General features: G+C 34.4%; 1 protein-coding gene across 2 annotated transcripts in view; it reads left to right on the forward strand.

The window, feature by feature from the left end:
• Nucleotides 1-18,229, forward strand: part of LOC142973614 (uncharacterized) — a 92,513-nt gene that overhangs the window by 15,286 nt on the left and 58,998 nt on the right. For both annotated transcript variants that reach the window (XM_076115492.1, XM_076115493.1), the window contains exon 2: nt 14,273-14,364. In XM_076115492.1, the coding sequence (XP_075971607.1) occupies nt 14,344-14,364 (21 nt within the window). In that variant the 5' untranslated portion in view covers nt 14,273-14,343. The remainder of the gene's footprint in view (nt 1-14,272; nt 14,365-18,229) is intronic.

Raw genomic sequence — 18,229 nt, forward strand, 5'->3', positions numbered from 1 at the left:
CACTCAAGTTTGGGCTTCTTTAGCAAGAAAATGTCTGGAACATTAGACCCGACTATGATACCGAGGGCCCTTCATGGGAGAGACTACCGCAGACACTTGAAAAAGGTTCAATATTATCTTTGACGTGATTTTTCCCATCTCTGAACGAGCCCTGAAAGTTTGAATGCGGATCTCGTAGCTACTCAGTGCGAGGAAATAAATCTCGCTGGCATTACAGCGAGAATAAAGTGGGATAACCGCGTTTTATTTCAATGATAAGGCTGTGTTTATAGCAGTTTTATAGTGCAATAACCAAAACAGGAACATCGGGTTACTGACGATGCGAGTACCGATGTGGCTTAACAATTTAATAAATCTGACATGTTCGTAACGAGTTCGCGATCGTGTAAAGAAAAAGTTACCGAACTGTAATAACCTTTCTAAGAAGTTTTTTTGTTAGAAAGTTAATAAAGAATTTGTAAAGAAGTCTCTGTAACTTAATTCAAGATTCATGGGGGCCTCTATGTGCAACTTCATAACTTGGAAGTTTCACGTATAAATTGGCTTGGTTGCTTACTGTTAGAAGTTACGTACTTAACGCGTTACTTTATTTATAATTGAAATATTACTATTATCAATATTATAATATTTATTCATGAATTTATCTTTTGTATCCAGTATCGTTAAAATCCTGCAAATACCTTACGTAACTATATATTATGCACTCGCTCCCATGCTGCTGATGTTATTTGTTGAATATACACACAGCGAGTCTCCACATCGTTTACTAACGTCTAACAACAAACAGCACTTGCTGGCATGCGTTCATAGCAATTTCTTGCTGTCACTGACAGACATACAATTTTATTCAACCGCCGTCTTTAGTGAGAACACGATTATTTTATTTCAAAGCAGATCCTCTATTTCAGTCAGAATGTTTTGTTAGCAATCTTTCTCACTACAACTAAATTACTGTGGTGAATAAACATTTCAACATTTATTAGTTCATGTACATTACAAGCTTCGGAGCAAACCTTCATAAATAAATACAAATCCCAAATAATTAATGTTAGTAATTTTCGTAGTTAGATTCTCAGAAATTCAATTATTGTGTAAAACGATATTTGTAACAAGGTACCTTATTGGGTACGCTCTCCGATGGAAACGAGATTAAACCAGGGTACGAGTTCGGCGAACGTTCAAAGGTCGATATGACTGTGCAACAAAATTAAATGATCTGAGATGCCGTCCGATACCCATTATGTAATAGATCAAAGCTTTTGTATTTGGAAATCGTTAACCCTTTATCATGCCTTTTTGCGTACTCTTATCAAAGGAATTTCCAAGTACTGTTTTCCTTTTGGGCCTATTAAAGAATAGCATTTCGAATAAAAAGGCGAACATATATTATTCCTATATTTCATTTATTTGCCATTCTTTATGGTAATTTCGTTTTGTCACGTAAATACACGGTACACAAACACTCCAATCTTAAATGCTTACTTGCAAGAAAGGTAAGGAATTCAATGCACTTCAGCAGTTCGCGCTATTAGTGAAATTCCATTAATATGAAAATTCTAAAATTCCTCAGCGTAATAGTTCTCAAGCTATTACGAAATATTTTCACGCAAGTAGTTTCAAATAAAAGGGAAAATATCAGTTTTTATAGGTAAAAAAAAACTAACCCTCTTATTCATAAAACTATATGCAGTTATGAAAGGCTTAGAAAGAGTTTTAAAATAAAAAAGAGAAAACATATTATAGTAGTCTTTTAACTAAAATAGGTTTATAGTGTGTTTATGAATAAGAGGGTAAGATTATAACACTTTTTATTAAACAGTCGAAAGAAAAGTGGAAAAGCCGCTAATTATCTATAGGAGCTAATGAAGTTCCCTCCGCAATCTCGTAAATAATACTTACATTCGCAGATATATACCCGAGTAAAACTATGAAAATAAACTGGGACATCTCTGCTTTTATATCGTCTTCTAGTTGTTTTTCTTGGCTTCAGAAACGTTTTTATTGTCGTTATCAGGTATACGGATAGAATAATGTTATTCATATGTATTATGGCTATGGAGGTACCTATATCATATTTGTCGCGAGTTTTACTGGGCTCATATATCTTAGGTATATATAAAAAAGTGCAGTGTGTCGTAAAATAAATACTGACCATTGTTTTGCTTTGTAAACTTTTACGTAACCACATTTATTTATCTGTACAAACAACATCTGTCAGAATTTTACGCGGAATATAACCAAATTAATACTTCCATGAATAATATCACACAGTCTGTCCGTGAAAACTATGTTTGTTTAAAATTTTAAGGCATTTATTTTACATTCGATTCAGACTCTACCACAAATATTTTTTGCACAAAAATTACTAAAAAATTAAATTACTTTACGGAATATCGGAGAGAAGGAATAAAACACGAAAGTCGGATCACTGCCACTTAAAAATTGTTCCTCTCCAAAGCCGGATTACATCATATTACAAACATAGGATTAAATTGTGATCCCGTTTCATGTTTGCTTTTGGACTTAAGGTAACATAGACGTGCTTAAGAAAAAATGTTTGAGTGTTACCTACCTTACAAAACGTTAGGTAGGTACCTACGTAAATACATTATGAGCAGTGATAGCCGAGTGGTATAAGTTGACACCTCCCAAGCAAGTGGTCGCAGGTTCAAACCCGAGGCAACACACCAACGACTTTTAGAAGTTATGTGTGTATTAGAAATAATTATCACATGCTCCAACGGTGAAGGAAAACATCGTGAGGAAACCTTGCATGCCTAAAATTTGTTTAAAACATTTATTGAGGGCATGCAAAGTCCCCAATCCGCACTTGGCCAGCGTGGTGGACTCAAGGCCTAACCCCCCCTCATTACGGGAGGAGACCCTTGCCCAGCAGTGGGACATTCATGGGTTAAATTTAATTTCTTACGAAGGTAAAGGAAAAATATTTTTACTGCTCCCACAAATATAAATAATTCTGAAAGATTTTAGGCTTTTCAAAAATCATACACTGAAAATCCAAATCATAATTACCGTAGCTTTCTTCTAAAACATATGAGGGTTCTTTTTCTACACAATACTGGCTCATTGCGACTGTTTTAACGAACCTCTGACTAATCTTGAGCTTGCAGCGGCTTTTGAAGAAATGTTGAATCTAAAGTTAGACCGTATGCCTATTTTTATACGTTACTAGAAATTTAAAAAAAGCATGCACTGTTTTCATTGAATCATCCAGATAAAATATATTTAACGGTTTTATACAATCATGACTAGTACAGATAATTTTACTATACGTGATAACCGTAAATCTTAATATATACACCCAATAATCGCATACCTATAAGACCCGTTCACAGTAGATAATATAAATATTTTCGGACACCTGTCAGGTGGGTAGTAAATATTCCTAATGCTACTCTGGTTTCGAGCTCTCAGAAACCAAAGTTTTCCTTCATTCGAGCAACTTGAACAGTGAATTAAGAAAGTTGATTTGCTTTGTTATCTTCGTAGCTGCCCGGAGTCTCTGCCAATAGTCTCTAAATCCTTTCGATCGAACCTGAGCCACCTAAAGTAGTTCAATGAAAACTTAAGCTCCCCTATTTTGCTCCCAATCAATCTCCAACACGCTCCATCCAATATTCTCAGCTGTGTGATTTTATTAATTGGTTTTTAAGACTTTTGATGCTGTCTAGAGCTTTCACCGGAGTGCTTTTGAATAGGATATTTTTTTATTTTATTTCCTTTACCGTATCGCTCTGAATTTGCCGTAGATCTGTTATACCGGGCAATTGAGGGTTTTGGCAGCTTGTATTTATTTTTTCCTATATACCAATTACCACGAATTACCTACTGTTGTTTGTTGGGCCGCCCAATTCGAGTTGAACTAATATTTACTGACTACAAACGCGTAAAACGTTACAAAAAGGGGCACGTGTGTCCACGCCGGACGATATTACTGAATAAAATATTACGTCATCACTTTGAAGATCCATATTAAATTACATTTACCTATTCTGTAATGAGACATGAGAGAGGTACAGCGCTTTTGGGTACAAATTCCGGTGTAATGTTAATTGCGTAGTCGTATTAAAACAAATGTTATCATCCGAGCACACGAGTAGACAAGTACAAGTATGCTCGAACACTCGCCGAGTACAATAGCCCGTATGTAATAAGAGATAAAGTTCGCTGAAGCTCGAGTAGTGGTGCACAAAACTCGTATCCCTCCGGTCGTAATTAACTATTTACTTAGTTATGACAAGATTACCTATTGTGAACATGTTACTACTAGATTTACTACCAACGTTTAGGGAATTACTAAATAGATTTTCATGTATTCCCACGTTTGTAACTCTTTGAATTATGCATAAAATGTTTCTCTTTTTAATTAAACCTTCGAGTATGGACCGCAACGCAATACGTAGAAATATAAAATTAATTACTCCACGTAGACAGTTCAATAGCTACGAGTTCATCGCTACGACCGCGTAGCACTTGCTACTATGTAAATTAATTGATTGATATATCAATACGTTCAGTTCAATCAATATGCATCGCTGGGCCTGAACAATTCAAATGGTAATTCAATATGTTTTATTGTAAAATCTACCAATAATATTGAAAAAGACGTGATAAATTTTGATAGAAGACCTTTAATTAACCCTTAATATCTTTGAAGAGATAGTTATAGTATATAGTAGGACACTGTATTTATATTCAACGGGTTGTCTAAGTACCTACCTGTACTTAAACTTAATCATGACTCAACAATAATCGCATAGTGCTATTATATACGATTGTTAACGAATGAGAATCTGCCAGTGTAGTATACAATAATAATAAAGAGTCTGCGCCAAAGGAAACCATCAATCAAAGGCTAGCATTGTTGAACGGATGTCGATAATGCATACATACATTTATAATGTAGGTTTTATTCAGAAGCCGACTGATATGAATGTTAGTAGGGGTTTAATGCGTCGTAAAATGTTCTAGCTTAATGTTCAGTTTTGCTGGGGTACACGAATTTGTATACCACGGCAATGTGAGGCGATTATAGCTTGGTGTTTTAGTTGGTAAATAATTTTGTGTGTACATAAATATGATGTGCGATCGCGAGTAATTTTCAGATTTTTAAAATCTCGCTTAGCACCGGTTGGAGTGTGATTTTAAATTCTTTAGTTATTTAATACTTTTATATACACTCTAATTTAATAAGCACTAGAGGTAGAAGCAGTATTAAAACTAAAATTATATTTTTTCCGTTCGCCAAACAATTTAATATTGTATTTACTAGACAGAGTTTATAAAGCAGCTGGTATGCCGATGAAAAATCTTTCTTATAGCCACTTAAAATATGCGGATATCATTAAAATCTAAGTTGCTGCAACGCTAAAGTATTTTTAGTCGCTGAATAATGAAAATTCTACTTTACTTACTCTGTTTTTCTTACATTCAGTGCTGCGTAATTAGCTGGCTATCTACTTCGTGCACGCCGTGTTTGGAATAGTTTTGCACGCTCAGAATAATATTTTGAAAGTTCATCTTGAATATGCCGAAAGCGCAGATAACTAGCAAACTTCAAGCGGTAGATCGAACAAACAAACAGTACTATAAGTCATAATAATAGCTAGATAAATAGAGAGAAGTTTACACGAATAATTAGATTATAGTAGAGCGCAGGTAGTCCTTTGTTCTCATCAGTTTAATGGTTAATTTACCGGAATAAGCCCGGAACTCCGCGCAGCAGTGGCAACACTGCCGACACGAAATCTTTAATAAAGTTCCATTTGACTAATTAGCTCAGTTTTGTTTTACTCCTTTAAAGAGATTTAAACAAATTCTTTTTGAAGACTTTTTTAATGAACGTCTTAATTTCTTTCCGATATTTTAATAAGTTTCTTGATTGTTTTTTGATGATTGATGAATTACTTTTTAAAGAACATTGTTTTCATTCATATATGTAAAGCATACAGTCTAACTGCTTTACAATTTTAGTAGTACCACGTAAAATCGAGGAAATAAAAACAAACGAGTTGAAAGGACAAATTTTAATAGTAGTTAAAATTGATTAAATTACAACGGCGACCGTTTACACGTGGTGTGCGGGTATTCTAACTAGCACTTGTGCGAATAGCGATCTTTGAACCCAATACATTAATACGGAACGAGGGTTCAAGAGGTATTAACACCTACCTCACTGAACACAGGGATGTATGCGCACTCGATTGAAGTTCTACTGTCATTGTAAAAGACTCTATTTATTTAAAACTATACGTGTAATAATGTAGCCGATTAAGGTGGATATCTATCGATGTGAAGTGATGAGAAGGTATAAGAAATTATTAAGGTACCTCGTGGTCCCATTTTAATTCCACATTAAGCATGAAATTTCATATTACTCTCTACTTATCTGTCACAGAGTATTATCAAAACACTAGAATATTTGCAATTTAAGTGATGCGAATTCCGAGTACTCAGTTATTTACTCTACCATCAACCGTACCGAAGACGTACCTAGTTAGAAGGAAATTTAACGAAGCTAGTTTAAACTAATCATTCCAAGTATTTGTACGAACTAACTGCATTTTACGTAAATACTGAAATACGTCGGGAAAATCCGAAACAGATTTTATACAGTTTGAGAGAAATTCTACGAAAAACTCAATTACCAACTGCAGCTTAAGTTAGAAAAGAGTCTTGATTGACTGAATAAAAAAGTAAATGTTAAGGAGAAAAAACAATCCTGCGTATTGGTTTGTCCTTACCTTAGATTAAATTGGTCTAATTGAGTCGGATGCCGTGTTACCTTCCATTCGCATTTAGATAATAAAACGGAAAAGTCCTTCGCGTTGCGGCTGAATATTAATGGGTTGTTAATTTTAAGTGTAATAGCGAAAGTTAGTCTTCCGGTCGAAATTAAATTTTCTGTTTACTTTCTCTGCGATACGGAGAACTGTGCGAAGTAAATACTAAGTTTAATTAAACTAAATAACTGCTTGTATACTATTCTAGTGTTTATAATTAAAAATAACGCTGCAGAAATATTTGTAGGTATTTGTCGGCTCGACGATATAAGTAGTTTATAGCATCATATGTTATCTGTTGATTTATTAAATAATTTTATGCTATGATCAGATAAAAATACTTTCTAGTAAAGGTTGTAATTTATATTGGGTTGTAAATGATAATGAGATCTATATTTGGGCCGCGAGTCTCGGATGAAAAGACTGGTAATGAATAAAAAATCGTCTTGAATTTAATATCGTGTTTGTCAAACCTTAGAAAGGGTGTAAAACAAGCCGCGATTGCATTTATAATTGAAAAGTCGCGTATCACGGATGATGTACAAACATAAACAAGGGTAAACGATATGCATATGAATAAGGGTCCATGTTTCTCTCGTGAATATAATACGATGATGAGAACACATGTGTGAACATCACTGTAGCCATGTTAATCTCATAAGTCGTTTTTAATTGAATTTATAACACGAGAATACGAAATTTTCCATCTATTATATTAAATTACGTTGTATAATCTAGAAGAACGTTTAGTTTTATCTACGCTATTATGATGCATAGTAACGATAATGTGCAACAATTTTCTTGGCAAAACTTTAGCGCCTATTATTTCCGTCGTGTATTCCAAATGGAGTTTTCTATTTTATTTTGGCACGTAACAATATCATAGGGGAATATAACCTAATAATATAGTTAATGTTCGTATAGCATCTCTGTTTTCTTCTAGTTTTCCTTGTGGATATATTAAAGCAAGGAATACTTAGAGTGTGACAGCTGCTCGTTATCCCGCGCACAACTTGCGAGACTTAACTTAGACAAAGTTACGTTGGTGGCCGGAGTGCTAGCAATCTGTCACGAGTTATGCAAAATTGTAAACTTTAAAATAACTTTGAGAAATGATGATGCATTTATAGCCGTTGTTCCTTTCTGTAAACAAAGTTATCGACAGCCAATATTGACATTAGACACTGTGTTTTAATTGGTATTTTGTAGTTGTTTAATAATATATTAATTACGGTTATTTACTCTAAATGCCTCCAGAATTCATTGTAATTATACGTAGATGTTATAGAAATACTTAACAAAGCGTAATACAAACAAATGGTTGACTTGTGAACTTTGCCGCAGACCGATCAAAATGCCTCGCGAGAGAACTTTGTCCTAATGGTGATGAGTTGCTTGTTAGTTTAAGTACTGACTGATGGCGCTATCAAATTCCTGAAATTGCCTTTCGGTAAATGCGAAATAAGATAGATTACACTTATCAAAAATTCTTTTACACGATATTTTATTACTTAAATCATAATCCTATTAAATTGAGTTGTATAGAAAATAACTCAGATACAAATACACACAAATATCCGTAAATACTTGTATGTAATGTATTCTCTGAACACTTTCTATCAACATTTAATGGTTCGTATAAGTCGATTTTTCATCTCTCGGGAGTTACCCCTCAATAACATATCTACTTGATTTTCTCCCTTTGCATAATTTGTTCTGTTTCCGATCCCGACGCGACTCGCCCGTGTTTATTGCGCATAACTGTTATTGAAATACCTAGAGCAACGTTGCGAAGGTAGTTTCGGATTTCGTTATTGAATTGGATAGGAAACTAAGTGAATAACTTTCGGGATAACACTCGAAATTTCTTCGTATAATTGAATATTATTACACACAGATTCACGTAGACTAAATTGAATTACAAAGTTTCAGCGAAGCTTAAGTCAACAAAATTGGAAAATTTGATCGTTTTGATGGATGAACGTAACGAATGTGATTATATTAGAAGTCTAACCGCTGACGTCATCAAAACACGTTGAGAACTTGGTGGGCAATTTTCCCTCGACGGTATAAAAGAAACAAGCGCGTCATCACGGTCTGTACTTCAACTCCCACACTCGTGAATCAACTACGGGAATCCACCGCTTGTAATTTAGCTTCGAAGTCGTGCCACAGCAGTCCGCTAGAATTGACCCAAATAAACACTAGTTCGCGTTCAAATAACTAACTCTACAACAAAGGTGGTCATGTATTAGTTGGACAATGTCAACCGACGCCATTATGCTATGTACCAGTACATAGCTATTATACAGGATTATTCTGTGCCACTTCTAATTCTATTGACTAAGCCAAAGTCAGCTGATATACGGATGTTTATAACCACGTCTTAACGCGTGTACGAGATGTATTGCGCTTTTAAATTAAAGGGAGGTTGTCTGTGGGCCGTAAGCGATTTTTCAGTGACGGTATACTGTCTTCATTCTTCAGTCTTATGTGTGAGAAACGTTTATAAAGAACTGATTTACGACGATTATAAATACGAAAGTCAACTAGCAGATAAACAACGTACAGATAAAACGCAGCATTACTATATTTTTATAGTAGCTGTCAGTTCAAATCTATGTCTGAGTACGTTTATGTTGAAATTAGATTAATTTTGTGTTTCTAAAAAGTAAAAATAGTCACGTCTTTAGAATATTAATATCGTTTCTAGCTGCTATCTTCTGAGTTGATTTCGAGACTGAGATTACGTTTATAAACGAAAAATGTTCTAGAATACTTAATTGAAAAAGGTAGACTATAAATCAAGCTGAACTATAAATGCGGAGAGCTCCCTAATGTATATGTAAGCCGATAATATAAAGGCAGTTATTGTATGCTTTACACTGATTCCCAAAAGGGTTCCATCGAAAGGGCAGCCAAAAGTTCGCCGATCTCGATATTAGGTCCTATAACCGATAGGGGTAAATCTATTGCCATTTATCGGGCATAATATTGGAACATAACGTAACATTATTGATATTTTTTGTAACAGGAAAACCCAATTTTCCGGTACATTCGAACGTCGAAGTGTAAGACTACGTGAAACAGTTTTTGATATTCCAAAGTCAATAAGGCGATTCCAAATAAATAAATAAAAGCTCAATGGGATATTAGTTTGTTAGTTCTTCAATACAATTTTTTCTTTGGATATTGTGCAAACGTATACGTAATTTACAGTATTTTCAATATATTTTCATTTACAAATCAGGTACAATCAACAAGAGGTTAATGATTACATGTTCAAACCACATACCAATTTCATTATTATAGCGTATAGCACGCAGGTATCTATACTATACTCTAAAGACTAGTTATTTGTCAATAAATACCTTCACTTTGATGGATTATTGGCCTCATAACCTGGGAAACTAGACTTACAGACAAAGCCTATGTGGAAGCTTCGTTGCTAAAGCGAGGCAATACACTATCATTTATTTAGTAAGTAAATGACCCTACGTCGCGTCGGGTATCATCGATTTTTGTCGTTCATTACATTCTTCATGAAACAATAGGTAAGCCGGTAGATGTCTTGGACATATCATATTAATAAAGTGGTCTATGTTCGGAACAGTTTCATATGACAAATTACTTATCGTAGGCGTAAATATAAATAGAACATTTCAGTCTGGTATCAATGGAAGTTTTTAGCAAGTGGTAAAGTCTATCGATTACGTATGTACCTTATATTGATTGGTTGGCATGAACTACAAGTGTCAGGTAAAAAACATTTTTTTTTCTAAACTTTAAGATCAGGCTTCCCAATGAAGACAATTAGCGTATGAAAAACTATCGTTTAGCGGCCTATGGGCTACTGTTTATTTGGCGCTAATTTCGTTATTCATTTGTTATAGGGAACTGCCCGAAATAAACGGATTATATTGGGTTTTATAAACTAACTTCTACGTTATTATGCACATCTGCCATTGATTAGTAGTTAAACTTAACCTCTTTTTTAATTTATAAAAATAAGTAATTAAAATATAAACACTACGTTATTCCAAACTTGTATACTTTAGTGTATATATCCAAATGGCGAGGCTTTAATCATTGGTATAGCCGAATGATCTAAATGCGGCTTGTTGTCGGCTCGTTGCCGCATAGATGCGCATATTTAATACTGGGTTAATGCTGATGTATTTCCTATTAGCCATTATTAATACAAATGCCACGAACCATCCATTTATAATATTGGCCGTTGGTATTTGTATATTAAGCTTCCGATTCACTGGTTGTTTAATTTGTTTGCGAAATTCAATTTCGGAGTTGGCGTCAACTACAGATCTTTGTCTCAGGAACTTTGGATCACCTTCGAACTGTTTAGAGACGGACAATATGATTGTAAAGTCTATGAATATTTATAGGTATTTGGTGCCAGATCTAATAGATACGCCAAGCTACATGTATACCTTATCTAGTTCAGAGTTATATAAGCTAGACTCGTCGGCGTCATATTCTTATTTCCTTCTTGTGATTTTTAGGTAACTATCTAGACTGATACAAATATTAAATTCCTACGTTTTTTTGTGAGTTAAAGCAACTTTATCTATAATATAATAATCACGTTTATTATACTAGAAGGTACAGGCAGAAGTCTATGAAATACACCCACGTTTCGCTATCAACAATGTTAGTCCCATTTAATAGGAGCCTATTGTCTATAGTACTCTATAGATACCGGACATGTTACCAAACTCCAGAGTTCGTACTATTGAGGGATATCCTAAATAAAATCAGAAAAGTCCAAAAGCACTAAAATAGAAAGCAATATATTTCAAGTATTTTCTGTTTCGTTATTACCTGTCTATTATGTTTACTTCAAAAGGCTTTTATTTTTGGCTACTCCTTATATACCTGCGTTAACGTATAAATGCGTTGAAGCGAGAACAATCCATTAGTAGAGAAACATTATCAAGTGGGTACGTAGACGTCGCCGGTATAAATTGTCTCTCGGCTTACAAGAGCGTGCTTGAAGCCAGGAGGCTGTTACAAATGTCTATGTTGAGTTCGCATCTAGATTTATTGCAGTATCAGTTACTATACGCCTTATAATATAGTATATTGGCTGAATTATATCCGTCCAACTGTAGTTTTACTGAACTTATAATGGTAATTCTGGATTGAATAAGAATAGATTAAAGTTTTGTTGTTTTTACTCATTTCCTATGTATATTTATGTTAGGTAATGATGTAAAAATGTATTGTTAGGATTGCCTAACAATACATTTTTACATCATTTCTTTAGAAATAAAGCTTTTTAAACGATTTTGATCATTGGATCAAAATCGTTTAAAAAGCTTTATTTCTAAAAATATGCGTATCTATTCTGATACTCAGAATGGAAGAATAAGTACTAGCAGCGTAGGAAACCGTGGCCCATCAATAGATGATATCGATACAGGTGTGCGTGTACTATACATTTACTTTCCATATAGTACAACCTAATTGACATAATAAAATAAAATCCGCTTGTACAACACAATGGGCAGTTAGGTCTAACTTGGGCTACTAATTTCCATACAAATGAATCTCACGTGAGGATTGTTGAGCGGGATGGCCTAGTGTTTGCATATTGGATAAAACCGCAGTATCACAGCGCTCCTGTTTTGGACACAATGCGGCAAAATTCGTTGTAGAGCGAGTGTGGAGAGAACTAGTTCCTGACGCTGTGTTGAATTAGTAAAGTTAAAAGTGGTTTGCCACAATAATTTCATTGTTCACTGTAACACTTTTCATTTAATTCGTTTGTTTGAAACGTGCTTTAAATGTTAACATATTTGTACGGTATGTTGTTATAATACAATGCTCTGTATTATAACAACATACCGCGAGTTTCTACCTAGTTGATTGTGAACACGGTTTTTTTTATTTTAGTTAACGTTTAGTTGATATATTCAATGATAAAAAATATATTAATTCCTAAGCACATAGCTTGCACACCGCATATTGTAATGATACATTTTGGAAAAGTACTACAAAAAAATCCCTACGGTTTAGTACTTTGAACCTCCACAAAGAACAACACACTAAATAAACAAAATATATTAGAACAAAACACAGCAATATTGTAGGGCTGACTGGCAGAGGCTGATAGAGGATTTCAATCACGGCGTACAACGGGCTGTGATTCCAATCCACACTCGATTGTTTTCAAGATTAATGCCCTCGATACGATCTCTCCGCGTTCGGGTAATAGGAGTAAATGCCCTATGAAATGCCCCCGCTACAGACCTTTGCTCAACAGTAAAAAGGTTATAGCTACACGAGCAGAGGCCTTTTACTGATATCTCTGCAACACATCTATGTGAAAGCCACACTGAATAATTGCTAGTTTTGGTGGGACCATATTGTAAAAGCTGTCATGTGCAAATGTAGGCAAAAAGAGCTTTGTTTTTACATCGCCTGTCAGTGCCGCGAACAATGAAATTATGATGAAAAATTTTATGGATACAGCCGACCGAATAAGCCTTTTATAACATGAACGTTAAGTTTTAAACGTTGTAAAATGGCTCACATCAGAAGTTATAATTTTGCATAATCATAAAACAATCATTCAAAAAGTTGTGAACAGGAAGAGGCTGGCGAAACAATTATGAGGCAAAAAAGTTTTCATTTTCATAATACCGTGTATAAATCAATGTAATTTTTCTTTTTTATTTTTAAATTCTCGACGGAGCTTTTTATTTGAATACAAAGCATTTCACTTCAATCTTGTCGCAAGAATTTCGTCATTTACTTCTCTAATTAAAAGTCATAGAATACCTCCACGTAATGTAATTAATGGCATGAAAACTGTTCGTTTATTTAATGTTTGTACAACAAAGTATTTAATTAAGTATATTTTGAGAAACTTTGCACAAAATAACTGAGATTAGATTCATCTATTTTAACGGTCTACTTATTCTTGTGTATTAGGTACGACTTACGAGTAGGTACATCTAAATACTTTGTAACTTAACAAAATCAATACGTGGAAAGTTACTGAAGCGTATCTTGAATGTAATAAAACTTAGAAACAAAAGCGTTACTACACTTAATAGTAAACTTAATTAAGAATGGATTAAAAATATAGGACTTCGATCAAGTAAATTAATTTTGTAGCCTCTTTCCATGAAATCGCGTTTTAACTGACAGAAATATTTTTAGAAATCGCGAATCTTTCTATTTGATTGAACTGATAGATGTTGGTTGTAGCTCGATGTGTGAATGTGGATGAAGCAAATTAAGTATGCAGCGTTCATTAAATAGTGGGTGTGACATATGTATTATGCGAATTGATGATGGTTAGAATTTATTTTAAATGAAAGCTGATGAATGTAAAAATTTTAACTACAACCGTTCAACCCATTATTATCTGTTAATTTATAAGCCATACAGATAGTGTAAGTTGTTCATCGAATGTTCTAATGTATGAAATTGATTGATTGCAGGTGAAGCGAGGCGCTCGGTAGCGTCGGGCGCGAGGCGATGATCGGCCACAGGGGTCGGCCGCGCGGTCACCATGCGACAGCCGTCGACCGATGTTAGTATACTACACCTACGCACCTATATTAATTAAGATAGTTTTTAATTACGCCGTGTATATCTGTATAAATCTATATACGAGGATTGTTACTGAATTTGGTTTTCTGGTATTTCTTATGGTCTTTTAAATGATGATTGTAAGATCCTGAGTTCAATTTGGGGTTTCTAAAAAGAGCTCCTAATAAGCGTGATGTAAAACTCCTATATTTTATTCAAAGTATATTTTGTTTGTCTGTTATGTATTTACCGCTAAACTCCTGAGTTGACTGAAATTTAATTCGCCAGTAAGATAGTCAATCCTAGGAAAGTACATTAAAAAAAATGCTTGAAATGAAATGCAAATGATGCTCACTTTTATGACGTTCATATTCGATCTATATCAGTTTGAAACCAGCAAATACTCAAAACTTAAATTAAAATATAGCAATTGGACGTTTCAATGTAAAAGTTTCATAAACTTTTCAATATGTTGGAACTTTTTCGTTTACACTTTGTTTCATATTTTAATATTGTGTGCAATGTGTTCTGAGTATTTATATATAAATATTTTGTGCAGCACTGCTAAAGACCGTTACAATAAATATCTGAACAAAAAAACCTTAAATTCGTACTCGTAAAGGTGAATATCACGGGCCGAGATTCTTTAAATCTCGTTATTTATTGCTGATAGAACGTTCCTTCCTGCAAGGATTTTTTAAATATTTGCGATAGCACCGAGCGCGGCACGCCATTGCCCGTGGACGATTTATTTTGTATTTTTTTTTAATCCGAACTTTTAATTTTGTAAGTTATGTACTGCATCTTATCGGTCTAAAATAAGGTTCTCTACTAGGTAGTAGTAAAATTGACACTCGTTAAAATACGGATTATGTAAGCTATTTTTATACAATTAATTTTAACGCAGATCTCAAATAAACGGTAGGCGAGATATGCGACAACTGTGATAGTTAAATAATGGTTACGGTTAAAATAACATAAGTAATTCATATCAAACAGCTTATCTGGCCGCAATAGGTACTATTGAAAACATTTATATTAATAAAATGTTTCAGAATAGAAAGATAACAATAGCCATTAGATGATAATGCTGATTGCCGTCTTAAAGTCTGTAATAACTGGACTTTTAATGTTCAAACTCGGAAGCGGTTTCCCGCTGAGCTAATTGCAATTGCAACTGGTTTTGTAATTTCCGTATTATAATTGCAGTCATTACTCAAGGCCCAAGCCTGTAACATTAATGCTGCTTGGAGTGACTCTTAGCTATAATAATAATCCAACAACTTAGTAGAAAGCCTTATGTGTAAGGTTTGCAGCTGGCGAAGATATGCAATGTAGAGATATAGTATTTGGAACAGGGGCTCCCAACCATTTCCTAGTCCGGGACCACTTTCATATTAATCTTGTTAGCAGGGACCACTGTGTAAGTATATTAAAAATATAGTGTCATCCTAAAAAAAATATTAATTTTAAAATCATTCGCGGACCATATTATGACTCCCGCGGATCTCTGGTGTTCCGCGGACCACTGGTTGGAAACCACTGATTTAGAACATCAATGACATGTAAGCTTATGCAGCTGACATTTGGCTATTTGATACGGCTACTTTGTTTTGGAAATAGAGTGAGTTATTAATTATAATCTAGATTAATCGAGCATGCTAACGGTCTCTACTAAGTTGTTGGACTATAATAATTGCTTAGTAAGCTTTAGTAGAGTACATTTATTTGCGCTGATCCTTATATAATGAAGTATTGTAGTTTACGGAAATAGTCTATAGTCATATATTTCAGAAGGAGGAATAGTGCGAAAGACCTATAGGTTATCTAGATTTTAATCTAAAATTAGTCAGGTAAAAATAATATAATCGTACCTAAGTACTTCAAATGCCACAAAAACATAACAGTTCACTTGACTGTGAGTATTAAGTTTTTTAACCACACAGAAGGAGGAGCCCCGCTTCGCGGGGCTCCTCCTTCTGTGTGGTTAAAAAAAAATAACCACGAAGGCTAAGGTGGGAGCTTCGCTTCGCTCGCTCCCACCTTAGCCTTCTAACCTAACCTACCCATGTCGCTTTGCCCAAAACTCCTTCTTTATAACTATGTCACAGTATATAATTATACCGTGAAATAGTTATAAACATAGTTATGAAGGAGGATTTTTTTATATATCGTAACATAGTTTTTAAACTCTGGCTTGTTCGGACTTTTACCATTGAGAGTTGGTAAATCTTAGGTTTTACCGGAAAATCTTAGGATTTACCACAGGTCGGACTTTTACAGTAACACATACATCGATGGTTTAGTCGTCAGAAATCTCTTGTATTTGGTATAGCACGTGGGTTATTCAAGCTATTTCTAATCAAACTGTAAATATTTTGTGCAGCACTGCTAAAGACCGTTACAATAAATATCTGAACAAAAAAACCTTAAATTCGTACTCGTAAAGGTGAATATCACGGGCCGAGATTCTTTAAATCTCGTTATTTATTGCTGATAGAACGTTCCTTCCTGCAAGGATTTTTTAAATATTTGCGATAGCACCGAGCGCGGCACGCCATTGCCCGTGGACGATTTATTTTGTATTTTTTTTTAATCCGAACTTTTAATTTTGTAAGTTATGTACTGCATCTTATCGGTCTAAAATAAGGTTCTCTACTAGGTAGTAGTAAAATTGACACTCGTTAAAATACGGATTATGTAAGCTATTTTTATACAATTAATTTTAACGCAGATCTCAAATAAACGGTAGGCGAGATATGCGACAACTGTGATAGTTAAATAATGGTTACGGTTAAAATAACATAAGTAATTCATATCAAACAGCTTATCTGGCCGCAATAGGTACTATTGAAAACATTTATATTAATAAAATGTTTCAGAATAGAAAGATAACAATAGCCATTAGATGATAATGCTGATTGCCGTCTTAAAGTCTGTAATAACTGGACTTTTAATGTTCAAACTCGGAAGCGGTTTCCCGCTGAGCTAATTGCAATTGCAACTGGTTTTGTAATTTCCGTATTATAATTGCAGTCATTACTCAAGGCCCAAGCCTGTAACATTAATGCTGCTTGGAGTGACTCTTAGCTATAATAATAATCCAACAACTTAGTAGAAAGCCTTATGTGTAAGGTTTGCAGCTGGCGAAGATATGCAATGTAGAGATATAGTATTTGGAACAGGGGCTCCCAACCATTTCCTAGTCCGGGACCACTTTCATATTAATCTTGTTAGCAGGGACCACTGTGTAAGTATATTAAAAATATAGTGTCATCCTAAAAAAAATATTAATTTTAAAATCATTCGCGGACCATATTATGACTCCCGCGGATCTCTGGTGTTCCGCGGACCACTGGTTGGAAACCACTGATTTAGAACATCAATGACATGTAAGCTTATGCAGCTGACATTTGGCTATTTGATACGGCTACTTTGTTTTGGAAATAGAGTGAGTTATTAATTATAATCTAGATTAATCGAGCATGCTAACGGTCTCTACTAAGTTGTTGGACTATAATAATTGCTTAGTAAGCTTTAGTAGAGTACATTTATTTGCGCTGATCCTTATATAATGAAGTATTGTAGTTTACGGAAATAGTCTATAGTCATATATTTCAGAAGGAGGAATAGTGCGAAAGACCTATAGGTTATCTAGATTTTAATCTAAAATTAGTCAGGTAAAAATAATATAATCGTACCTAAGTACTTCAAATGCCACAAAAACATAACAGTTCACTTGACTGTGAGTATTGGAAGATAATAAAGACCCTTTTTCAAAAGAGATACATACATATTAAGGTACCTGTATCGCAAACGATTCTTACGGCTCCTAACCTCTAAAAGGAAAACGGAAAAGTCGATTT

Source organism: Anticarsia gemmatalis, chromosome 6 (genome assembly GCF_050436995.1).
Source record: "Anticarsia gemmatalis isolate Benzon Research Colony breed Stoneville strain chromosome 6, ilAntGemm2 primary, whole genome shotgun sequence".
Lineage (NCBI taxonomy): Eukaryota > Metazoa > Arthropoda > Insecta > Lepidoptera > Erebidae > Anticarsia > Anticarsia gemmatalis.